The sequence below is a fragment of the Chlorocebus sabaeus genome, chromosome 23 (assembly GCF_047675955.1).
Source record: "Chlorocebus sabaeus isolate Y175 chromosome 23, mChlSab1.0.hap1, whole genome shotgun sequence".
In the NCBI taxonomy this organism is placed as follows: Eukaryota; Metazoa; Chordata; class Mammalia; order Primates; family Cercopithecidae; genus Chlorocebus; species Chlorocebus sabaeus.
This window is the reverse complement of record NC_132926.1, coordinates 10364894-10391193: the sequence shown is the minus strand read 5'-3', so window position 1 is coordinate 10391193 and position 26300 is coordinate 10364894. Positions and strand designations below refer to the sequence as shown.

Sequence of the window (26300 nt, the reverse complement as noted above, 5' to 3'; positions counted from 1 at the left end):
TCCCAACAGACACCAGGGAGGCCAAAAGCCACTGGAGTATCATCCTTAAAGTGCTGAAAGAAGGGCCGGGCACAGTGGCTTATGCTTGTAATCTCAGCACTTTGGGAGGCTGAGGCGGGTGGATCACAAGGTCAGGAATTCAAGACCAGACTGGCCAAGATGGTGAAACCCCGTATCTACTAAAAATATTTTAAAAATTAGCCGAGTGTGGTGATGGGCACCTGTAATCCCAGCTACTCAGGAGGCTGAGGCAGAGAACTGCTTGAACCCAGGAGGCACAAGTTGCACTGAGCCGAGATCACACCACTGCACTCCAGCCTGGGTGACAGAGCAAGACTCCATCTCAAAAAAAAAAAAAAGTACCAAAATAAACGAACAGGAAGAATAGGTATGTCTAATGGAACCATCCTTCAGAAATGAAAGCAAAATAAAGACAGTTTCAGATGAAGGAAAGTAGGAAACTTTGTGGTCGGGAAGAAAGGCTACATTGGAAGTTCTTCAGGTTAAAAAGAAGTGAGCTGAGGAGAAAACTTGTATCTTCAGTTAAAAAAGAAAGAGTGACAGACATGGTAAATATCTGGATAAACATAGTGAATACTTTTTCCCTTAAGATCTTTAAAATCTCAATGACCATTTAAAGCAAAAGTTGTCACATTGTCTGGTATGGTTTTTAATATATGTAGATATAATACATTATCCATGATAGGCCGGGTGTGGTGGCTCAAGCCTGTAATGCCAGCACTTTGGGAGGCTGAGATGGCCAGATTGCTTGAGGCCAGGCAAGACCAGCCTGGCCAACATGGTGAAACCCTGTCTCTAGGCATGAGAAGTGCTTGAACCCAGGAGGCAGAGGTTGCGGTGAGCAGAGATCATACCATTACACTCCAGCCTGGGTGACACAGCAAGACTCGGTCTCAAAAAAAAAAAAAAAAAAAAAGGCCAAAAATGTGACAATTATAACAAAATTGAGAAAGTATCAAGAAATTTACATGGTTGTAAAGCTACATTTTACTTAAAGAATTACAACATCAACTCTAAATAGATGCTGAGATAGGTATGTATATTATAACACCCCAGAGCAACCATTAAACACACACACACACACACACACACACACACACACAAAGATAAACTAATTCGTGAAGTTAAAAATATTCAAATACTCCAAAAGGAGGTAGGAAAACGGGGAAGAGAGGAACAAAAACCAAAGGAGACAAAACAAGTAATAATTTAATTAAATATAAATGGCATAAACACGTCTATTAAAAAACAAAGATTTTCAGAAGGGATTAAAAAATGAAAGCACAACTATATGCTGTCAACAAGAAATGCATATTAAATATAAAGATTTAAACAGGTTAAATTGGAAGGATGGGAAAATATACTGTATGCAAATACTTATCAAAAGAAAGTAGGATTGGCTATTGATTAGACAAGGCAGACTTCAGAACAAGGAATAATCAGGAATAATGATGGGCATTATATAATCATAAAAGGAAGAGACAGTTCACTAAGAAAATATGACTATTTTAGTCTTAGCTAAAGTCTAGGAGGCTGAGGAGGATCACTTGAGCCCAGGGGTTTGAGGACAGTCTGGGCAACACAGTGAGACTTCCACTGCAAAAAAAATAAACAAATAAATAAATAAAAGAAAATGTGACTATTTAAAATAACAAAATAATTTCAAAAATGTGAAACAAAAGCTGACAGAACCGAATGGGAAATAGGCAAATCCACAATTACAGTTGGAGATGGTAACATTCCTTTCTTGGCAGCCAGTAGAACAAGTGGTCAGAAAATCAGTAAGAATACAGAAGACCTGAACAATACTATCAATTCACTTGACCTCCTTGAAATTTATAGAATACTCCACTCAACAACAGTAGAATACACATCCTTCTCAAGTGCACACGGAACACTCAGTAACACAGACCACATCCCAGACCATAAAAAAAGCCATAATACATTTTTAAAAATTGAAATCTTAAAAAATATATGGGCCGGGCATGGTGGCTCACGCCTGAAATCCCAGTACTTTGAGAGGCTGAGGCATGTGGATCACCTGGGGTCAAGAGTTCAAGACCAGCCTGGTCAACATGGTGAAACCCCAACTCTACTAAAAATACAAAAATTAGCTGAGTGCTGTGGCATGTGCCTGTAATCCCAGCTACTTGGGGGGCTGAGGCAGGAGAATCACTTGAACCCAGGAGGCAGAGGTTGCAGTGAGCCAAGATCATGCCATTGTACTCCAGTCTGGGCAACAAGAGCAAAATTCCATCTCAAAATAATAATAATGATACATATATGTAATACATATGTTATTTGATTTGATCATAATGAAATCAAACTAAAAAATAAGAGATATGACAGCCCCAAAACATTTTAAAATTAAACAACAAGCTTTTAAATAACCTGGGTCAAAGAGGAAGTTGCAAAGGAAATCAAAAAGTAATTGGTATTGAATAAAAATGAAAATACAACATATAAAGATTTATGGAATGAAGCTAAAACAGTGCTCCATTTATAGCATTAAGTGAAATTTATGGCATTAAGTGCTTAAAGAATAGTCTCAAATCAATGTTCTAAATGAGCTTCTACATTAAGAAACCATAAAAAGAAGAGCAATTTAAACCCAAGCCTAATATAACAGCAGAAATCAATAACATTGAAAAGAAAAATCAATAAAACCAAAAGCTGGTTCTTTGAAAAGGTCAAAAAAATTAATAAACAATTAGTCAGACTGATAGGGAAGGAGGAGGAGAGGAAAAAGAGAAGGAGGAGGAGAAGATGAGAATACAAAATACTAGTATGAGGGATGAAAGAAAGAACATCACTACAGATGCTATAGGCATTCAAAGGATAGTCAGGAAACATTTAATGCCAATAAATTTGAGCATTAAAATGAAATCTACAAATTCCTTGAAAGACAGAAGCTACTAAAGCTTACTTAAGAAGAAACAGGCCAGGCGCAGTGGCTCATGCCCGTATCCCAGCACTTTGGGAAGCTGAGGCGGGTGGATCGCCTGAGGTCAGGAGTTTAAGACCAGCCTGGCTGACATGGTGAGAGCCCGTGTCTACTAAAAATACAAAAAAATTAGCCGGGCGTGGTGGCACGCACCTGTAATCCCAGCTACTCAGGAGGCTGAGGCAGGAGAATCGCTTGAACCTGGGAGGCAGAGGTTGTAGTGAGCTGAGATTTTACCACTGCACTCCAGCCTGGGCGACAGAGTGAGACTCTCTCAAAAAAAAAAAAAAAAAAAAGAGAGAAAAGAAATAGGTATTGGAAGGCCATGTAACAAGGAAAAGTTAAAACATAAAAAAAATTTAAAAGAAGAAATAGGTAACTAAAACTGAGGCAGGATAGGTAGTCAAAAAAAAATGACCAGGTTCTCTGGACACAGCAACTATGGGGGCCATACAGTCGACACCATAAGCCTCAGCATTCTCATTGTAATTCAGCTCATTCAAGCACAGCTATCTTCAGTAGGGAATTTTCCCTGTAGACAGCATGCACATTTTGATTTTACCTGTCCTCAGACTGACTCTTTGTTCATTATTAATAGTAAAAAACACACCCCAGGTAGAGATTTAAGATGCTAATGAGACAGTGCCATACGAACAAGCAGGTACAGCTGCTGCACATGCGCACCCAGAGGACCACACGGAACATGCTTCCTGGCAACACCTCTTCCCACCTACTTATGAGTCATCATGTAAGACTCCCATTAAAGGAGTCTCCCTAGTGCCAGGCTTTGCTGTCTCATCCTTACAAGCAGCCCACTCTGAATCCTCTCTCTCAGGGTGTACTGTCTGTTCTATACCTAACTTTCAAAATACTAGTTTTCTTTTGCAATAAACGACTCTATGCTGCAGCTCCTTTGCTGTGTGTCTCATGTTTAAATTCCTTAAAGCCAAGAAGACAAGAACCGAGGTATCACATCAGCTGTCAACAAAACCAGATCAACATCCTTTATGACCACAGACCCCAAAATCCTCACCAAAATGTCAGCAAATTGAGTCCAGTAGTATAGAAAAAGGAAAATATACAATAACCAAGTGGTTCTTACCCCAAAAAGGCAAAGCTGATGCAATATTTTAAAATCAAGCAATATAATTTATATCAACAGACTAACAGAAGAAAAACCATATATCAATTGATGCATGAAACCCATTTGATAAAATTCAACACCTATTCATAATAAAATCGATTAGCATACTAGGAATAGGAGACTTTAAAAAATGTTTTTCTTTTCTTTCTTTTCTGATATGGAGTCTCGCTCTGTCACCCAGGCTGGAGTGCAGTGGCGTAATCTCAGCTCACTGCAAGCTCCGCCTCCCAGATTCGTGCCATTCTCCTGCTTCAGCCTCCCGAGTAGCTGGGACTACAGGCGCACGCCGCCACACCCGGCTAATTTTTTGTATTTTTAGTAGAGACGGGGTTTCACCGTGTTAGCCAGGATGGTCTCGATCTCCTGACCTCGTGATCCACCCGTCTCGGCCTCCCAAAGTGCTGGGATTACAGGCGTGAGCCACCGCGCCCGGCCTCTTTTCTTTCTTTTTAACCTCAGCTTCTGCGTCTGTAGAAAGAGACTTTCTTAATCCGATGAGGGCAGCTATAAAAAGCCCTATTGCTAACATCATACTTAATGATGAAATATTGAATGCCTTCCCCTTAAAATGGGGAACAAGGCAAAGAAGTCCTCTCTACTATTCCTATTCAACATCCTGCTGAAGGTCCTGGCTAGCACAATAAAGCAATAAAAAAATAAAAAGCGCCGGGTGCGGTGGCTCATGCCTGTAATCCCAGCACTTTGGGAGGCCGAGGCAGGTGGATCACTTGAGGTCAGGAGATCGAGACCATCCTGGCTAACACGGTGAAACCCTGTCTCTACTGAAAATACAAAAAATCAGCTGGGCGTGGGGGCGGGCGCCTGTCGTCCCAGCTACTCGGGAGGCTGAGGCAGGAGAATGGCGTGAATCTGGGAGGCGGAGCTTGCTTGCAGTGAGCCGAGATTGCGCCAGTGCACTCCAGTCTGGGCAACAAGAGCAAAACTGCATCTCAAAATAAATAAATAAATAAAATAAAATAAAATAAATACTTACGGGTAGCAAGTGAGCACACAAAAAGATACTCAAATCGTTAGTTGTTAGTGAAATGTGAATTAAAAACCACAATGAAACACCACTTCACACCCATCAGAATGGCTAAAAAACCTGACAGTTGCAAGTGCTGATGAGGACATGGAGCAACTGGAACTCTTGCACCTTGTTGTGATGTAAAATGATCCAGCCCTTTTTGGAACAGTCTGGCAGTCTCTCATAAAGTCAAACATGCACTTAGCATCTGACCCCAAAATCCCAGCAGCTATTCTTCATTGTCTCTTCTTTCAATTCTTGGATTTTTTTTTTCATGGTCTTAGATTTGTAATCTGAATCCTTCTCCTATGTTCTTTGGCCTTAATGGTCTTAGATCAGGGTTTTGCAACTTCAGCACTACTGACCTTGTGGGTGGAGAATTCTTTATCGTGGGGGCTGCCCTGTGCATTTGTTGTAGGGGTTGTCCTGTGAATTTTAGGAAGTTAACAGCATCCCTGGCTTCTACCTGCTCAATGCCAGTAGCACCTCTCCCTTGTTTCCCCAGTGCTGACAACCAAAATGTTTCTAGATATTGCCAATTGGCCCCTACGGAACAAAGCAGTCCCTGGTTGAGGATCATTGTCTTAGAAGTCCTAGTAAAATATCTAAAATCTTATTTATGCCACTTCTGCTTCCACATCAAAGGGTCGCCTTGGAGATGCTATCTAACCCTAGTTCAGCATCTGGCTGTGGTGTCTGCCAAAATGCCTTTCGACAGCACCATCTCAGGCATCATACAATTTAAAAGCCTCATGAGCTTAAAACTGTGCTGTTTCAAGCATGATTTCTTGATTTTCCAGGACAGAAGATTAGAAGCAGCAGTTTAGTAAAGGATTTCTGCCAAAGGCACTGAAAACACTAAGAAACGTCACACCACTGACCACGGAGGGTGAAGGCAAAGGAACAGTAAAAGCAGAGTCACATGGGGCCACCTGACAAAGGGGCACAGGACTTCCATCCATCGGTATCCCCCGAGGACATTCACGTACCAGCACTGCTCTCCCGCTGAGGTCTACTGAGAGGCAGGGGCAGGGGAACTGCATTCTGCTGGATGTCAGAAAACCTGCATTCTAGTCCAGCTACGTGTCTTCAGAAAAGTTATCGAACTCGTCAGAGTTCCTTATTTTCTCATCAGGAAAAACAATCTGGCTTTTGACTAAAATTCCTTTAGGGATCCTTTGAGGGTTACAATTCTGTGATGTTATAGAGATCCAAACTATTTAATAGCTACATTCTGTTTAATGAGCTTTGCCTGGGAAGGCAGGGAAACAGAGTTCTGGAACAATGTCCTTCAAGACTGGTTAGGTTTGTTTTCCGATTTCAGTGATCTAAGGACATACAACTGTCAAGCCAGTTTCTCATGGATGCTAAAGATTACTGGGTTTATAGGAACTGAGTAGCAGACCATCAAGTCCCTTCTTACAGAGTGTGAGAATGTATCCACATTAATTGTATATGCATATATGCATATATACAGGAAGATGTAGTAAATTACTTGAAATTGACATGAATGGCCGGGCGCGGTGGCTCACGCCTGTAATCCCAGCACTTTGGGAGGCCAAGGTGAGCGGATCACGAGGTCAGGAGATTGAGACCATCCTGGTTAACACAGTGAAACCCTGTCTCTACTAAAAATATAAAAAATTAGCCAGGCGTGGTGGCGGGTGCCTGTAGTCCCAGCTACTTGGGAGGCTGGGGCAGGAGAATGGCATGAACCCAGGAGGCAGAGCTTGCAGTGAGCCGAGATAGTGCCACTGCACTCCAGCCTGGGTGACAGAGCGAGTCTCCGTCTCAAAAAAAAAAAAAAAAAAGAAAAGAAATTGACATGAAGAATAAATAGGTCCCTGTTCAACTACCTTGCTAATAATTATTTTTCCTATATACATATTTCCTTATTGAAAAGTGATTAGCATGATAAATATTCCACACCAATTGCTGTAATTCTGAAGAGGGTCCCAGGAGGCTTCTCAAATTTTATTTTATTTTTTTGGTGTGTGTTTTAAATGCCTGAATTTAAATTATGACATGCTGTCTCACACTGAATGGATCGTAGGGAAATGGACAGGTACACTCTTCCTTGCTCTGGGCTGGTTAAAGGAAAGTGCCTGTTACATCTGTATATGGTCTCCCTCTCCAGCATCCATGTGTGAATTAATCTGTTACAGCACTGGAATCGCTGATGCATCTGTAGGTAGTTCACAGGCTGCTCACCTGGCGGAGGCCTCACCCCTTCTAATTTTGTCCTTCACCCCTGCTGCTGCATCCTGACCACTATGTCAAGGGCAATGAGCCAGACCTCCCATTCCTACCTGGAATTCCTACTTCCTCGCCCAGCACCTTGCAGCCCTCACAGAGGTGACCTTTGGAATAGAGAAGGAGTTCTTAGGAGCGTGGAGTAGGTAATGGCAAGACGGTGCCATCTGGGATATCTGGGGTTGCCATGGGGCAAAGCCTCTTGCTGGCCTCCTGCCATCGTTATCTGTTACGTAAGTGAGCGGCAGAATCAAAGCAAGCAAGTTTGTCTACACAAAAGACCAGTACCTGGGACACCATCTTACTAAATGGTGTGAGCCCTGTCCTCCTCAAAAAGCCAAAGAGTCTGGGTGCAATGGCTCACGCCTGTAATCCCAACACTTTGGGAGGCCGAGGCAGGAGGATCACTTGAGGCCAGGAATTCAAGACCAGCCTGGGCAAATAAGTGAGACCCCTATTCCTACAAAAAAAATTTTTTTAAACATTAGCAGGGTCCCAAATACCCAGGAGGCCTAGGCAGGAGGATCACTTGAACCCAGGAGTTCAAGGCTGCAGTGACCTGTGATTGCACCACTGCACTCCAGTCTCATCATTTAAAAAAAAAAAAGGCCGGGCACGGTGGCTCAAGCCTGTAATCCCAGCACTTTGGGAGGCCGAGATGGGCGGATCACGAGGTCAGGAGATCGAGACCATCCTGGCTAACACGGTGAAACCCCGTCTCTACTAAAAAAATACAAAAAACTAGCCGGGCGTAGTGGCAGGCGCCTGTAGTCCCAGCTATTCAGGAGGCTGAGGCAGGAGAATGGCGTAAACCTGGGAGGCGGAGCTTGCAGTGAGCTGAGATCTGGCCACTGCACTCCACCCTGGGCGACAGAGCAAGACTCCGTCTCAAAAAAAAGCCAAAAGAGCAAAGAAGTTAAGCTTTTTCTTTCCATGAAAACTTCTTGAAGAAAAACACCCATAGAAAAAGATATTTTAAAAAACTGAATGTGATTAGAACCCCAGGTGCCAGATCCCACACTCTGCCTCAGCGTTCAGCGGCAGGCTTGAGAGCTTTCCTGGAACCCTGCTGGTGAGGAAGTCCAACTTTGTTAAGGGCACGTTCTGAGAAAGGGTGAGGAGATCTGTGGCTTCCCCCACCCCCTCCTAAACTAGGCAACTTCCTCAGTCGCCTCCTCTCTCTTCCACTCTTACAAGTCCTTATACACACACACATACACACATACACACACGAGGTGTGCACGTGACAGGGCACAGAGCCAAGGAGGGAATGGGCATCTACCCAGCTCTTATTCCGAGCAGATACTGGGTCTAACCCTGAATGTACTTCTCATTTAATGCTACAACATCTATGTAAGGACTGGACGTTAACAGGATTATTAAAATAGCACACTCCTGCCTGTGGCCCACTGCCCTGCGTGAGCTGGTCTCTGCCCTACCTGTCTGATTCCACCTTGTGCCAATCTCCCCTTTGCTTCCTAAGCTCCTGCTATATGGATGGTTTTCCAGCTCTTTGAGCACTCCAATCTCTTTCCCATACCTCAGGACCTTTGCAGGTGCTGTCCCATCCTCCTGGAAGGTTCTCAGGCCTGCCAGCATCCTTCTGTACTCAGTTTACATGTCAAACACTGAGAGGCTTTCCCAGACCCATCTAAAGCAGATCTCTCTGGATCTCTAGTCAGCCAGTCTATATGCTTCCCTAGCATGTTGGTAGCTGTTTTGTTTATTCAATATTGGACTTTTTGTTTGTTTGTCTGGCTTCTCTGGAAATTAACAAATCCAGGAATGAACAGAATATATATATATTTGAGATGGAGTTTTGCTCTTGTTGCGCAGGCTGGATTGCAATGGTGTGATCTCGGCTCACTGTAACCTCTGCCTCCTGGGTTCGAGCAATTCTCCCGCTCAGCCTCCCGAGTAGCTGGGATTAAGGCACCTGCCATCACGCCCAGCTAAATTTTTTGTATTTTTAGTAAAGATGCGGTTTTACCATGTTGGCCAGACTGGTTTTGAACTCCTGACCTCAAGTGATCCGCCCGGCTGGGCCTTCCAAAGTGCTGGGATTACAAGTGTGAGCCACAGCGCCCGGCTGCATTAACATTTTTTTTATCTTGATGACTGAGTTCTTGGGTCCTCTGAAATGTTGTGCAGGTATACCTCATTTTTTCATGCTTCACTTTATTACACTTTGCAGACACTGTGATTTTTACAAATTGAAGGTTTGTGGCAACTCTGTGTCGAGCAAGTCCATCAGCGTCATTTTTCCAAAAGCATGTTCTCACTTCCTGTCCACGTTTTGGTAATTCTCGCAATATTCCACATTTTTTCATTATTATTATCTCTATTATGACGACCTGTGATGAGTGACCTCTGACGTCACTACTGTAATTGTTATAGGGTGCCACGAGCCCATATAAGATAGCAAACGTAATCAATAGATGTTGAATGTGACCTGACTGCTCCACAGACTGGCCTTTCCCCCATCTCTTCCCCTCTCCTCAGGCCTCCCTATTCTCTGAGACACAACGATATTGAAATGAGGCCAATGAATATCCCTACAACGGCCTCCAAGTGTTCATGTGAAAGCAGGAGTTGTCATGTCTCTCACTTTAAATCAAAAGCTAGAAATGATGAAGCTTAGTGAGAAAGGCACGGAGAAAACTTACTGGGTCAAAAGCTAGGCCTCCTACACCAGACGGTCAGCCAAGTTGTGAATACAAAGGAAAAGTTCTCAAAAGATAAAAGTGCTACTCCAATGAACATGAATGATGAGAAAGCAAAACGGCCTATGCTGAGATAAAGTTTGAGTGATCTGGGCAGACGATAAACCAGCTACAATACTCCCTTATGCCAAAGCCCAATCCAGGGCAAGGCCCTAACTCTTCAATTCTGTGAAGGCTGAGAGAGGTGAGGAAGCTGAAGAAGAAAGGCTGGAAGCTAGCAGAGGCTGGTTCATGATGTTCAAGAAAAGATGCCAACTCCGTAACATGAAAGTGCAAGGTAAAGCAGCAAGTGCTGACACAGAAGCTGCAGTGAGTTATCCTGAAGACTTAGCTAAGATCATTGATGAAAGTGGCTGCACTAAACAACAGATTTTCAGTGTAGATGAAACAGCTTTCTCTGGGTAGAAGATGCCATCTAGGACTCTCAAAGCTACAGAGGAGAAGTCAGTTGCCTGGCTTCAAAGCTTCAAAGGACAGGCTGATTCTCTTGTTAGGGGTTAATGCTGATGATGACTTGAAGTTGAAGCCAATGCTCATTTACCATTTTGAAAATCCTAGGGGCCCTTAAGAATCATGCTAAGTTGGGCGCGGTGGCTCAGGCCTGTAATCCCACCACTTTGAGAGGCTGAGGTGGGCAGATCATGAGGTCAGAAGTTCGAGACCAGCCTGGCCAATATGGTGAAACCCCATCTCTACTAAAAATACAAAAATTAGCCAAGTGTGGTGGTGCACGTCTGCAGTCCCAGCTCCTTAGGAGGCTGAGGCAGAACGACTGCTTGAACCCAGGAGGCAGAGGTTGCAGTGAGCCGAGACTGCACCACTGTACTCCAGCCTGGGTGACAGAGCAAGACTCCATCTCCAAAAAAAAAAAAAAAAAAAAAAAAATCAGGCTAAATCTACTCTGCCTGTGCTCTAAAAATGGAGCCACAAAGCCCAGGTGACAGCACATCTGTGTACAGCATGGTTTACTGAATACTGACTGGCTTTATGTTTTATTCACTTTATTGCAGGGGTATGGAACCAAACTCGCGGTATCTCCGAGGTACATCTGTGCTACAACTGCTCAGCTGGCCAGGAGCCCTGGCTCCCAGAGGCAGCTGCCCACAGCCTCTGGGACACCCCGAATGTCATGCCCACCATGGTAAAGCCTGGAATCTGGGCTCTGAGGTCCTGAGGACCACCCTCAGAGGCTGCTCATCCACTGCTCCCAGCTGGGAGACTGGGGACAGCCTGCCCTGGTGTTCCTGCTTGTCTCCGTCCTCCACAAAGGGAGGCATGGGCTGTTCTTTGACACCCAGATGCCTCTCTCCAGAGCAGCCCATGAGATGTGCCTAAGGACCAGACACCTCCTTCCACCCTCCCCTTCCCCTTCCAACTCGGGGAGAAAGAGGAGGTAGAGAGGGTGGAGCGCAGAGGGCATGCTGCATGTGCCCACCCACCCAGCACCCACCAGCCCTTCTGGGAACAGCATCTCAAATTCCCCTGCGCCACCAGCCCTTCCTTATTCCCTGCTCTTTCTCGGCAGGGGTTGCTAAGCTGGGAGGATGTAAAGGAAGCTGCCTGAGGCCACACGGTGAGGGCCTACCCTAAGCCACAGCAACACAGAGGAAAGCAGAGTTCACAGGATGGAGAAGTGGCTCCTCGTGGCACAGCTCGGGCACACAGATCCAGCCTCACCTGCTCCCGAGCTCTTCAGCCACACCCCTCTGTTGCCAAGGTGAGGTTGAGCTGGGGCCACGATCACTTGCAACCAAGAAGGCCCTAATACTCCAAGCTGCCCCTGCCCCCGCCCAGCACATACTCACCTCTTTCTTCATCAGTTTGAGCTGCTCTTGGAACCTGGCGTAGTCCCGATCCTGCTCCAGGCGGATCCGCTTGGCCTCTTCCCGGCGGCGTACGGCATGGTCTTGCTCCATCTTCTCCACTTGCTGCTTCTGCTGACGCTCCAGGTTCTCTAATTCCACATCAAAGAACTTCTTCTTGGCCTGAAAGGTGCAGAAATTCTGAGAAATTCAGCAAAGTCACTTTGTATTTAGCAGGGACATGGGGAGTGGGATGGGGAGAGCTCAGAGCCTGTGATCAGACCTAGGCTTGAATCCCAGCTCCACCACCCCCTTGCTGTGTGACCCGGGACAAGTTGCTTAGCCCGAGTCTCCATTTCCTCATCTGCAAACGGGAGACCAGACCATGTGTTGTTGCACAGTGCTCAGTAAAGGTTATCTGCCCTCTGGAGATCTTCCCGTGGGACTTGGGATCACTCTGACCTTCACGGGATTCTGTGTTAACAAGTCACCGCCTAACAAGATCAGGAAGCCTCCAGGAATTGGGCAATTGTTGTGAATCACTCTCCACTACCCAGTCATTCCCACTATGTAGCTTCCCCTGAGAGAACACACAGAGGCAAGAAGCCCTCCAGGGTCCCATCTTTTCTCGCACTCACGTTGATTTCCTGTTCAAAACGTTTGTGCATTTGCTCCAGCTGCAGCTCGTGCTTGTTACTCAGCTGGGTCTGGTTCCGATGCTCTTCCTTCTGGAGCAGCCGAAGCTCTCGGAGTTCCTGGCGCCTGAAAGATTAAAGGATACAGATATGTCACAGTAAGAACTGGCCTCAGGGATCACAATATTTGCAGCTTGGAACACTGAGGGTTGGATCATGGAGCAAAATCACACAAGTCTTAGGCATGACTAGAACTCAGGCTTCATTTGATATTTATTGACAGACGAAACCTTAATAATCTTAATAAATAAAGAGTACCTACAAATCAATAAAAAGGAACACTATCCTAACCAAAAAAAGTGGCAAAGAACATGAACAGACATGAAGCAAAAGATAAAAAGAAATTTTAGAATCACCTATATAGATATAAAAGACAAATGAAAAAGAAACCACAATGTCATGATGTAGAAAACATGATGCAGAAAATCTGATGTAGAAACTACATTTTCACGATGTAGAAAATTTGACGGTAGAAACTGGTACATTTCTGGAGGACAATTTGGTCATAAGTTTATGTCTTTTGACACAGTAGTTTCACTTCTGGATACTGATTTTAAAGAAATATTTATCGATGCACAAGACCACTGAATAACAATAGTCAGCCAGGCATGGTGGCTCACACCTGTAATCCCAGCACTTTGGGAGGCCAAAGCAGAAGAATCACCTGAGGTCTGGAGTTCAAGACCAGTCTGGCCAACACGGCGAAACCCCACTTCTACTAAAATTACAAAAATTAGCTGGACATAGTGGCATGCACCTGTACTCCCAGCTACTCAGGAGGCTGAGGCAGGAGAATCACTTGAACCTGGGAGGTGGAGGTTGTAGTGAGCTGAGATCATGCCATTGCACTCCAGCCTGGGCTACAAGAGCAAAACTCCATGTCAACAACACCACCACAAAAAAAAAAAAAAAAAAAAAGAATATGCAATTATTTAAAATCAATGTTATTTAGTAAAAAATTGGAAGCAAATGTCCATCAATATAGGTCTATGTAAATAAAGTACATTGGTATGATGGAATTCCATACAACTTTAAAAAATTCAAGTTTTAGAAAATGTTTAATTACATAAGGAAATATCTATTAAAAATAAAAATAATTTGGTCAGGCACGGTGGCTCACACCTGTAATTCCAGCACTTTGGGAGGCCGAGGAGGGCGGATCACCTGAGGCTGGGAGTTCAAGACCAACCTGACCAACGTGGAGAACCCCGTCTCTACTAAAAATACAAAATTAGCCAGGCGTGGGGGTGCATGCCTGTAATCGCAGCTACTCGGGAGGCTGAGGCAGGAGAATCACCTAAACCCGGGAGGCGGAGTCTGTAGTAAGCTGAGATTGTGCCATTGCACTCCAGCCTGGGTAACAAGAGCAAAACTCTGTCTCAAATAATAATAATAATAATAATAATCATAATAATAATATTTATGAACAGATATGGAATAATCTCTAGGTTAAAAAAAAAGCAAGACATTAAAGAATAGGTCTCTTATGCCATCTTATCTGGGAGAAAAAAGGACAACAATATGTGTCTGTACACACATATATGTATTGTTTACTTTTCTAGTATCTCTGGAAGGATTAAACCATAAAACATTAACACAGGAAACAGAACTGGATTTCTGGTAGGAAAATGAGGGAGGGAAAGTTTTCACTGTTTATCTTCTTTCTTTTTTTAAAAAAATTTTGAACCATGATCTTATACAGGTCGAGTATCCTTTACCGAAAAACCTTGGGACCAAAAGTGTTTTGGGTTTCAGATTTTGTTAGATTTTAGAATATTATACTTACTGAACGAGCAACCCTAATCTGAAAATCTGAAGTCCAAAATGTTCCAGTGAGAATCTGATGTCAGTGCTCAAAAAGTTGCAGATTTTGGAGCATTTTGGATTTTGGATTTTTTGATTTGGGATGTTCAACCTTTATTACCTGCTAAAAAATATATAATAAAAATTTTACATAGGCCATGCATGGTGGCCCATGCCTATAATCCCAGCACTTTGGGAGGCTGAGTTGGGAGGATCACTTAGGCTCAGGAGTTCGAGAGCAGCCTGGGCAACACAGTGAGACCTCATCTCTGCGCAAAAGACAAAAATTAGCTGGGCGTGCGGGTGCATCTGTGTGGTCCCAGCTACTTAAAAGGCTGAGGCTGGAAGATTACTTGAGCCCAGGAGGTCCAGGCTGCAGTGAGCCATGACTATGCCACTTGCACTCCAGCCTGGGCAACAGAGCAAGATCCTGTGTTAAAAAAAGAAAAAAAATTGACCTAAGCCACATGCCCGAATTTTGTATCTATATTGCCAGTATGTGTATGTGTGTACTCACAGAAAAAATATTGGAGGGATAAGCCCCAAGTGTTAACCATATTTCTTAATGAGCAAATCCATTAAAAATTGCTATGTAGGCCGGGTGCGGTGGCTCACACCTGTAATCCCAGCAATTTGGGAGGCAGAGGTTGGCGGATCATTTGAGGTCAGGAGTTCAAAACCAGCCTGGCCAACATGGTGAAACCCCATCTACTAGAAATACAAAAATTAGCCAGGTGTGGTGGTGCACACCTGTAATCCCAGCTGCTCGGAGGCTGAGGCAGGAGAATGGTGTGAATCTGGGAGGCAGAGATTGCAGTGAGCCGATTGTGCCACTGCACTCTGTCAGACTCTGCTTCAAAAAAGAAAAAAGAAAAAAGAAAAAACTGCTACATATCATTTATATAATCAGAAAAAAAGAAAAAAAATCAAACTACTATAGAAAGAACCTGGGCCTCCTGACTGAACTGGGGGCTCCTGGCGGCCTCTCGGGGTCGGGGTCCGTGAGGCCTGTGTCCTAGTCCAGTGCAGCGCCATGCTGATTCCCATGAGGCCACGCTCTGACCCCAGCGGCCTTCCTCATGGCTCGGAGGGACCATAACTGCTTACAGAACTGCCCCCCAAGAGCAGCACAAGGAGGGGTTGGGCAGCGCAGTGAGGCCAAGCACATTCTCTGGGGTCACAGCGCCCATCTGAATCTAGGCTCAGTCAGCTTTCCAGCTGGGTGACCTCTTGGAGAGTCACTCATCCTCATGGCACTCATTCCCTCCTCTGCAAAATGAGGCTGACGATCTTTACCTCTTGGGTCCTTTGAGGGATAAATGAGATGACACAGGTCAGGTGCCCACGTGGCACATGACCAGCACTCTGTAAGTGGCAACTGCTCGAATTCTACCAAGGAAGAAGAGGCAATGGCTACCCTGCCTCTGGGAAAAGCCAGAGGTGCTTTCTACAGCCACAGAGAGGGAAGACTGAGCCTCTGCTTCTCTGGAAAGCGAGAAGAGAAGAGGCAGTTTTTGAGAGTGTTAATGAGGAAATGGAAATCCTGACTCAAGAGAAACTAAGGTTTAGAGAAGAATTGACAAAAAGCATAAAAAGGAGTACAGAAAGGCGACAGGCAGCCAGACTCTAGCACTCCCTGGCCCACCTGTGCTCTCAGAAGAAAAGGCAGGCAAGGAGAAGACTGGGACTCAAGGGCAAGGGAATGGCAGAAGCGGTTTTAGGGAGGGACAGGAGGAACTCTGCCCGGAAGCCTCGTCAGTCTGGGAATGTGATAAATGCTCAACCACATAGTTCAAAAGCCGAGGTGTGACCCAATTCTCCAAAAATGCCAGGGCTCAGGTATGGCCAGGGGCCTGGGCCAGCAGGGAATGATCAGGGCCATCCACACCCCTGCGGTCTGGCAGCCTGGCCTGGTTTACAGCTGCTCAGACCTCCAGACCACGGCAGGCAAACGAGAAAACCCTGGTTCCTGACGAGCTCCTCTTCACCTCCTCAAGTCTCACCTTTTGACCCTGAGTAGCACACAGCTGCTCTGCTTAGGAGGTGGATGGGGACCCACAGCCAGGGCCAGAGAGCACTGCTTCTTCATGGGGTGTGGCCAATCTAGAATCTTATCCCTGGGAACTTCAATTGCCCAGAGGGGAGGTGATGAAAACCCACCTCTTGAGGTTGAAGCTCAGAGTCCAGAGTGCCTCTCAGGTGACCATTAGAACAGAAGGTGGTGTCATCTGCCAAAACAACTTGTGCCCTAGCCTCCCAATCCACACAGATGACACCAGTGTGTGTGTGTGTGTGTGTGTAGTGTATGCAGATACCACACTAACTAGTGAAAAATCTGTCTTTCCTCCGCCTGTTCCCAGAGGGAGAAGTGATCCAGAACATCTAAAACTACTTTTATTTGGTTTTGGCTTATTTATCTATTTATTTATTTTTATTTTTATTCTGAGACAGAATCTCACTCTGTCACCCAGGCTGGAGTGCAGTGGCACAATCTCGGCTCACTGTAACCTCCGCCTCCTGGATTCAAGTGATTCTCCTGTCTCAGCCTCCCGAGTAGCTGGGATTACAGACGCCCGTCACCACGCCTGGCTAATTTTTGAATTTTTAGTAGAGACCAGGTTTTGCCATGTTGGCCAGGCTTGTCTCGAACTCATGACCTCAGGTGATCCATTCGCCTAGGTCTCCCAAAGTGCTAGGATTAAAGGTGTGAGCCAATGCGCCTGGCCTATGCTTTTATTTTTTACAATTTAGTTTTAAAATTTATTTTTGAGAGACAGGGTCTTGCTCTGTTGCCCAGGCTGGAGTGTGGTGGCATGATCGCAGCTCACTGCAGCCTTGACCCCCTAGGCTCAAGTGATCCTCCCACCTCAACCTCCCGAGTATCTGGGACTACAGGTATGTGCCCAGCTAATTTTAAAATTTTTTGCAGAGACACTATGTTGCCCAGGATGATCTCGAATTCCTGGGTTCAAGCAATCCTCTCACTTCAGCCTCCCAAAGGGCTGAAATTACAGGTGTGTGCTGCTGTGCCCGGCTGCATGCTTATGCTTTTAAAAGAATATGAATATTAGGCCGAGCATGGTGGCTCACACCTGTAATTCCAGCACTTTGGGAGGCCGAGGCGAGCGAATCACAAGGTCAAGAGTTCGAGACCAGCCTGGCCAATATGGTGAAACCCCATCTCTACTAAAAATACAAAAATTAGTGGGGCGTGGTGGTAGGCACCTGTAGTCCCAGCTACTCAGGAGGCTGAGGCAGGAGAATCGCTTGAACCCGGGAGGCAGAGGTTGCACTGAGCTGAGATCGCGCCACTGCACTCCAGCCTGAGCGACACAGCAAGACTTTGTCTCAAAAAATAAAAATAAATAAATAAAATTTTAAAAATTTTAATTCACATGTATAAAAACATGTGATTAATGTTCCAGAAATTTTCTCTACACTAATCATGAATTTACCCTGCAAAGGCCTGGCCCCCAGGGAACTCCGTGGCTCCACGGCGTCCCTAAGTGTTAAGCTCCCCCAACCCCTGCCAGCTACACGGTCCAGTGAAACCTGAAGGAATTCTCACACAGACAGACCCAGTTAGAATCCCAGCTTTACCCCTGCCCAGCTGGAAGACCCGGGGCAAGTGACTTACTTGCCCAGAAATGGTGTTTCCTCCTTTGTTTACAAAACGTGGAAATAGGGTCTCCCGAAGGAGGGCTGCAAGTGGGGGATGGAGAACTGAAAAGTATAAAGACGGATCCCAGCAAACAGCTTCGCCTCACACCTTCCTCCCTGTTCCAATCCTTCACCAGCTCACTGGTTTTGCCTCCAAAATGTAGGTCAAATCTGACCATGTTTTTCCCTCTTCACGGCCACTGCCCCAGCCTGAGCCCAGAGACTGCCCAGAGAGTCAAGATCTCCCTGTCTCCCTCCACCAGTCCCCCTTAAAGAAGCTGAGTAGCTATTACTCAGGGTCTCAGCAACTGCAGTTTCCCTTGGGCTCCCCCGAGCTCTCCTCCCCTTATCCTTTAGGCCTGGCTCAGGGGCTTCCCTTGCAGCAGCCTTCCCCACTCCAAGCACTCACCATCATGTCACCTGTTACTTTCTTCATGGCACGTAAGACAATCAGGGATTATCTTGTGTACTGTATGTTGGCCCATTAGGTGTTAAGTTCTACAAGGGCAATGGCCTTATCTATTTGGGTCACCACCTTGTCTCCAACCTGGTGGGTTGGTGGATACATGGATGGACAGATGGATGAATGGTTAGGTAGATAGGTGGAGGGCTGAATAGGTAGATGGGTGGGTGGGTGGATGGGGGGTGACTGGGTGGATGACTGGGTAGACAGATGGAAAGGTAGATAGGGAGTAGGTAAATGGATGGATAGATAAATGGATGGAAGAATAAATGGATGGATGGGTGATTGGGTGGATAGATAGATAAATAGATGGATACTTGGGCAGATGGAGGGAAGGATGGAATGGTGAGTGAGTAGATGGATGGGTAGATGGTTAGATGGATAAATGGAAGGTGAGTGAGTGGGTAGATGAATGAGTGGATGACTGGATGGATGGATGGATGGATGGATGGATGGATGGATGGTTGGATGGTTGGATGGATGGATGGATGGATGGATGGATGGATGGATGAATGGATGAATGGATGAATGGATGGATGGATGGATGGATGGATGGATGAATGGATGGATGGATGGATGGATGGATGGATGGATGGATAGATGAATGGATGGATGAATGGATGGATGGATGAATGGATGGATGGATGGATGGATGGATGGATGGATGGATGGATGAATGGATGGATGGATAGATGAATGGATGGATGGATAGATGGATGGATGGATGGATGGATGGATGGATGGATGGATGGATGGATGGGTGAACGACTGGGTGGATAGATGGACAGGCAGATAGCTGAGTAGGTGGATAGATGGGTGGATAAATGAATGGAAGGATGGATGATTAAGTAGATGGGTAGATGAATGGGTGCAGTTGGATGGATGGATGGAAAGGTGAGTGGGTAGATAGGTGGATGGGTGGAGGGGTGAGTGGGTGGAAGAGTGGGTAGACTGATGGGTGGATAGATGAATAGATAGATAGGTAAACAGGTGGATAGATGGGTGAATAAATGAATGGATGGGTGGATAGATAGATGAATGGTTGGATAAATGGGGGAGTGCAGGATCTAAGGCAAAATGGGTTTCCTTTTGTCTCCTTGATTCCCCCACTTCATGCTGTAGACAGACAGCCCTCTCACCAAAAGGGCCAATGCCATTCCTCTTACCATAGCCCCACCCTCTTACCACCACTGGTGGCCCTTCCCAGGCTTGCCTGAGAAATCTCATCTCCTCATCCTTCTTCTCATCTTCGCTGATGATCTTGGAGGTGGTGATGCTCACCTCCACACCATCCACCACAAATTTGCGTGTCCGCTTGAGGGTTTTTTTGTGCAGCTTCGGGTCCTGGCCAGGGAAAACCATTAGACAAGTCTCAGAATCGCAGCTGGCGGCAGGTGAGGCCACAGCTCTGCTGGGCCCACAGCTTCAGCACCACCCCCAGAGAGATGTAGCCATCCATCTTCCCTCTTGGCTCAACTTAACCTAGGAGCCGGAGGGTCTGAGCTTATTCCCTTGCCTTTCCCAGGTCTCAGTCTTCGGACACTGTGCTGAGGCCTCCCCCACCTTGCTGCCAGCACCTCTCATGCATCCAGGACATGGTGTCAGAAACAGCTGCGTTCTAACCCTCACTCCACCACTTACTGGCTCTGTGTCTCCGGGCCAGCTTCTTGTCCTGTCTGAGCCTCAGCTTCCTCATCTGTTCAGGGAGGACAATGACACTACTTGCCTCCCAGGGTAGTTGTAAAGATCCAATGAGAGAACACACGGTGGATCCACAGAGCAGTGTCCACTCCCGATGCATGTTCCATGCCTGGCATTTCTTTCTGACGGTTATTACTGCAGACCACACACAACCTTCGCGCAAGGTGCCAAAATCCCAAGGAGCTCAAAAATTAAAGGCTGTTTTCATAACTGGTTTGGTAGCCAAAGCTGACCTGGCCTGAACTCCCCACCTGCTGGGAGCCACCGTGAGATTATGCATCGTCGTGATCTTTTACTGTGAGGAATCGCACATGCCACAAGTGGTTGTGCAGGTGCCACCCGGAATCCTGGAAGTGTCACTGTGTCATAATATGTGGTTCCCTCTGGAAGTTCTCAGCTCTGATTCTGAAGGTGTCCCCATAACCCTCCCGCTCTGCCCACTGCCTCTGGTCTCTTGGCTGGTTTCAAAAGCTCCTTTTTTTAAGATGGCGTCTCGCTCTGTCACCCAGGCTGGAGTGCAGTGGTGAAGTCTCAGCTCACTGCAACCTCTACCTCCGGGTTCAAGCGATTCTCCTGCCTTAGCCTCCTGAGTAGCTGGGATTACAGGCATGCGCCACCACGCCCGGCTAATTTTTTTGGCGGGGGCGGGGACGGAGTCTTACTCTGTTGGCAGGCTGGAGTGCAGTGGCGCGACCTTGGCTCACTGTAACCTCCACCTCCCAGATTCAAGCAATTCTCCTGCCTCAGCCTCCCGAGTAGCTGGGACTACAGGTGCCTGCCACCACGCCCGGCTAACTTTTGTACTTTTAGTAGAGACAGGGTTTCACCATGTCAGCCAGGATGGTCTCGATCTCTTTACCTCATGATCCACCCGCCTCGGCCTCCCAAAGTGCTGGGATTACAGGCATGAGCCACTGTGCCCGGCCATGCCAGGCTAATTTTTTTATTTTTTTTTTAGTAGAGACAGGGTTTCACCATGTTGGTAAGGCTGGTCTTGAACTCCTGACCTCGTGATCCACCCGCCTTGGCCTCCCAAAGTCCTGGGATTACAGGCAAGAGTCACAGTGCCCAGCCCGAAGACTTTTTGGTGTAGCCCAGCCCTGTTCCTAACGAAGGGCCTCCCAGCCCCTGAAAGAAGAGTGAGGAACCAGCATGGCAGGATGCTGAGCCCCACTCCTGCTGAGTCAAGAGGGGCAGACTGTTCTTGCTCCCTGAAGTCTGGGCCCCTGTCTCCTGCCCATGGCACCTCACCCAGGGGCGCTGGACAACATCAGCATAGACCCAGCATGCCCAACTCTCATCTGTCTATGGTGGCCAGCTCACATGTGCCAGGACCCAGGCAGGATGGGTGAGACCGGCGGTGAGAAGTGGAGGCTGGCAGGAGCGAGAGCGGAGGGGAAGAAAGGGCATCCGCAGCCACAGCCCTCTGCTGAGAACTGCTCCTGGCCAGGGGGCCTCCATCCCTGAAGGAACAGGCTCCTAGTCACGCCCGGGGGTGCTGGCGCAGCGGGGGACTCTCATTAGAACAGCCTGAGGTCCCTGACACACTGCAGTCAACCAGGAACATTTTCCACAGCCTTGAGAAGAGCAGGGGAGCCCCTGCTCTCGGTGGGTCTGTCTCATTAAAAAGCCAAACAAAAAACCCTTTTGTTCACCTAGTGTCTTTAGGAAGAAAAGTGGCAGGATGCCTGTCCGAAGGAAGATGCTGCTCATAGATAACAGCTGCTGTGCATGCTTGTCACGTGGCCTGTTGGAACTGTGCTTCCCTTCCCTGCCTAAAGCTGACTGGCCGTTGCGGCTCCTGTCACTCCCCTTCGCTTAGCAAATACATTCGAGTCTCTACTGCGTTTTTCACCAAGTAAATTTGGGAAGGAAAAACAAAACCATACAGTATTTCCTCTAAAATGAGCCTTGAGTAAAGAGTCAGGTGACCCATCGTGAGTTTAATAACACCCTGGGATTTATCGGAGAGGCCAGGAAAGGAGTCAGCCCCTTCCAGCTGCCTAAGAAGAAGGAGGCCATGGCTCCCACTGGGAGAGTTTCGAGTTCGGAGCCTGGGGTCTGACCACCTTCCCACTCCTACCTGGCCCTGGGCTGGCTCCTCACTTCCCTGAGCCTCCTCGGCTTATCTGTAATGTGAGAGGATGAAGGAGGCTGTCTGTTCTTTCTAAAGCACTTGTACAGGGTTCGCCTCCGCCCAGGCCTCTAGTGCGGTGGCTATTGTCATTCACAACACTGCCCACCTCCAGAAAGGCCCCGGAGGCAGGGAAGACAGCTTTGAGCTGTTTCTTTAGTCGAATTTACCAGTTACCAGCTGGGTCTCGTGGCTGACCTCCGGATGACAGAAATTCATTTGTAGCTAAGGCCTGAGAGTTCTCGCTCCCAAATTTCACCGGGGCATTTTACCAAACTTTGAAATTTAAACCCAAACCAACTGCTTGACGTTCCTAAATCCCACACTGAACCCAGATATTCTGGAGATTAAACCATGAGTCAAACCAAAACTCCCTAACGAACCGCTTAAAATGCAAGGAAGCCCCTAAACGCTTTTGAAAGCAAAATGGAGCTGCATAACATCCCGCAATGGTCTCGCTGCAAGCCCGTGGTGGGAGAGGCGGCGTTACCTTGATGGACAGAGAGCCCATCTCTTTGTTCAGCGACAGGTCGGCGGAGAGATTGGTACCGTAGTCCATGCTCTCAGAGGTGCAGAGGCTGCTGCAGTCCGAGTCCCTCTTGGAAGGGCCTGGAGCTGCCTGGGGAGGGGGCTCCAGGCTGCCATTGGCCAGCTTCTCCCCACCCAAGGTCTCCAGGGCACTGCTGTTGGGCCGGCTCTGGCTGGTCTTTTGAGATCTGTTGGCTGCTGGGCTGAGGTCCCCACCCTGCTCAGCAACTTGCTTCTCCTGGGCTACCTGAATTCTGGCATCCATTGACACAGGTCGGGACTTCCGCAGGGGCACAGGCACTGCTAGGCCGTTCTCATTTCCAGGGGCCACGACTGGGGCGCTGGTGGTTTGGGGGGATTCGTCCCCAGAGGGCTGGCTGCAGGGCTCATTCACACTGTCCTGAGACTGGCTGGGTGCCAGCGGGGTGGAAGATGACTCTGTGAGAGGCTTGTCAGCATTGAGGCTTGGCGGACTCACCTCAGAGGAGTTCTGAGTATGGTTCTCCAGAGTCTAGGAGAAAAAAAAAAGATAGTCAAGGCCATGCTGCTGTATGTTCAAGGCAAGAGTCAGAGATGCAATGGAGAGAGTCAGACACCCTCAAGATGAAGTGGGCCAGGGCCAAGAAAGGAGAGCAGACGTCTCCCTAGCCACGGTCTTCGTCACTCCCTACTGCCTAACCATAAAAAATTACTATTTATTTTGAGGCATAGCAATCTCCTCGCTATCTCTAATCTTAGCTGAATGTAATAGCTGTTATTCCTCCTAGGAGGCAGCTGTGGCCAGCTGGCCAGCTCATGGCCCACAGGGAGGGGTCAGTGGCCACTCCATTCCAGCCAATTGTGATAATGTGGGAAAATGGCTCCCCTGTGCCCAAACCTTCCCAGTTTTTAAATCTTAATTTTTAAATTTTATTTATCTATTTTTTTGAGACAGGGTCTTGCTCTGTCACCCAGGCTGGAGTGTAGTGGAGCCATTTTGGCTCAATGCAACCTCTGCCTCCCAGGCTCCCACCTGGGAGTGGTCCTCCCACCTCAGCCTCCTGAGGAGCCTCCTGAGTAGCTGGGACTACAGGTGCATGCCACCACACCCAGCCAATATTTGCATTTTTTAGTAGAGACAGGGTTTCGATATGTCACCCAGGCTGGTCTCAAACTCCTGGACTCAAGTGATCTGCCTCCCAAAGTGCTGGGATTACAGGTGTGTGCCACCACACCCAGCAAAACCTTCCAATTTTTAAAGACAAGTTTGAAATCTAGGTTTTTAACGGACATCTCTTAACTTTTAGGTGGCAACTAACTCATATTTTTTAAAAAGTCACATAAAGGCCAAGCCAAGCCTGTCTGGGGACTGGATTCAGCCCTTGTGGCCACTAAATTTTCTGCTTCATTTTTGTTTTTCAGAGTCTTTGTTGGGTGGAAAGTACTGGAAATGTTGCTCTGCTATGGTGAAACAGAACATCCTTCCCGTATATAAAACATAAACGTCCAACTTGGTGAACAGAGTGAGTATCCATGTAGCCACTTTCCAGGTCAGGAGGGGACCACTGCTTTGCCCCAGAGGGCCATCCCCTGCCGCCCCGTCCTTCTCAGTGGCAATGCTCTCCCACCTCTTGACGTAGTCACTGTTCTGTGGTCTTTAAGTGCTACAGGTGAGCTGTGCCTGCTTCTAAACGTGGTATGAATGGATTTATACTATAAGCATTCCTTTGGGTCTTGCCAGCCACTGGTTTTTAACCTCAGCTATGGCAGCTGGTGGAAGCAACTCCAATCTACCTTCTGGTCAGCACCCACAGTGATGGCTCAAAAACTCAGATCTGATTCTGTCACCTCCAGAGTACCCAGTCCCTGCCTGAAAGCCTTCAGGGCTCCCACTACCCTCAGGACAAAGATCAGCCTCCTGCCGGTAGACAATGGGGCTGGGTGTGAGCGCTTCCCGCCTCCTCCTGGAGCCAGGCCCCACTGAGGTTCTCCTATTCCACATCCACCCCGGCCCTGTCATCTATCGGCTCAGCCAGCCACTTCACTGCATCGATCTCAGTTTTCCTGTCTGTAAAACGGAGCTTGGTTACCCTGTGTCAGAGCTGTAGAGTACCCGGCAGCCACCAGGGGCTCCATGCATGGCTGGGGTGGTTGTGATGATTCTGCTTGGCCCCCCCTCGGGCCTGTCCTTCTTCACCCTGGTGAGGGTCTGCGCCAGCCTCAGGCTTCACCCAGGACTGAATTAAATCTGAGAGAGCCGGAGTGCCGTCCACAGCACAAAGATGTGGGCCAGCTCCATCCCGGGATGGGTAAGTCCAGCCCTTGCTTCTCTAGGTATGGGGAGCCATCGGGACGGCCACCCTATCCCTGGGAAGAGGCCTCCCCCAGCAGCAAGACCAGGGACTACAGAGCAACAGCTCGGGCCAGAATCCAGCCCACAGACATGTTTTCCTTGGCTCAGAGGGTTTTCAGAAATTTAAATCAGCTTTAATTTCAATCTAAATCCAGCAAGCACTGAAGCTGCAAAAGCGTTCCAAATGTGCCCAGACATGGGTTCCCTTGGCACTGAGCACAGCTGGGGGGGGGGGCCAGGGTGTTGCCTGTGGCCATATGCAGCCTCACGTATTTATCACAAAGTGAGCTAAAAACAGTCTCATTTGGGATGTGAGCCGTGATGGGAACAAAGGATGGGAAGCCATGAATCAGTTACCAACTCTTAAAAATTAGAAGATTTCATGTGAAAATCTAGATCCCTGGTATCTCCTGAAAACTCACAGGATCAGGATCCGGCCAACACCCTCTGCCACCAACCGCCCGCCCCCGGCACACAGGCCAACTTACGTTACCTGCAGCATGGGCGTCTGCAACCTTTGAGCTGGGAAGAAATTGCCTGAGCCAGAGTCCCGGCTTTCCCTGCCCCTCCCACACCAGCAGGGCCAGCTGAGATCCCATCCTCCCAGCCCCCACTAAGCCCCACTCTCCCTGGCCTTACGGAGGTGGGATCCACGGCGTCCTCCTCTTCCCCCTCATCCCGGCCATCTTCAATCTCTTCCATCACCTCGGCCTTGGCCTCGGCCACCAGCTCCCGCAGAGCCTTGTTACTGGTGATGCCGCTGACAAAGGGATGCTGAGGGGGCAAAATGTACCTAGATTAGAACCACTCTGGGGTCAGGGTGGGGTGGAAGAGGCTGGGGGAGCTTACCCCCCAGGGCAGAAAAGGCCAGCCTCATTCCTGAGCAAAATGTACACATGAACTTGGAGACCCAGAGACAGCCTGGAAAGTCCCAAGTGTGTTGGAAAAAGGGCAGATCCCAGCTCTGTCTCTCAGTGGCTATGTGACCTTGAGCATGTCACTTAACCTCTCTGAGCCACAGGCTCCTCATCTCTCAAGTGGACACGATAACAAGGAACCCACAGGGAGGT

At 47.5% G+C, this 26300-nt stretch overlaps 1 protein-coding gene across 1 annotated transcript in view; it reads right to left on the bottom strand.

Moving 5' to 3' along the window:
* Positions 1-26300, bottom strand: part of STK10 (serine/threonine kinase 10) — a 151164-nt gene that overhangs the window by 26897 nt on the left and 97967 nt on the right. Inside the window, exons 8-12 of the mRNA XM_038010405.2 lie at positions 25870-26004; positions 22861-23409; positions 19749-19879; positions 12553-12676; positions 11918-12097 (exon numbers count right to left, since the gene is read on the bottom strand). Of these exons, the coding sequence (XP_037866333.2) occupies positions 11918-12097; positions 12553-12676; positions 19749-19879; positions 22861-23409; positions 25870-26004 (1119 nt within the window). The remainder of the gene's footprint in view (positions 1-11917; positions 12098-12552; positions 12677-19748; positions 19880-22860; positions 23410-25869; positions 26005-26300) is intronic.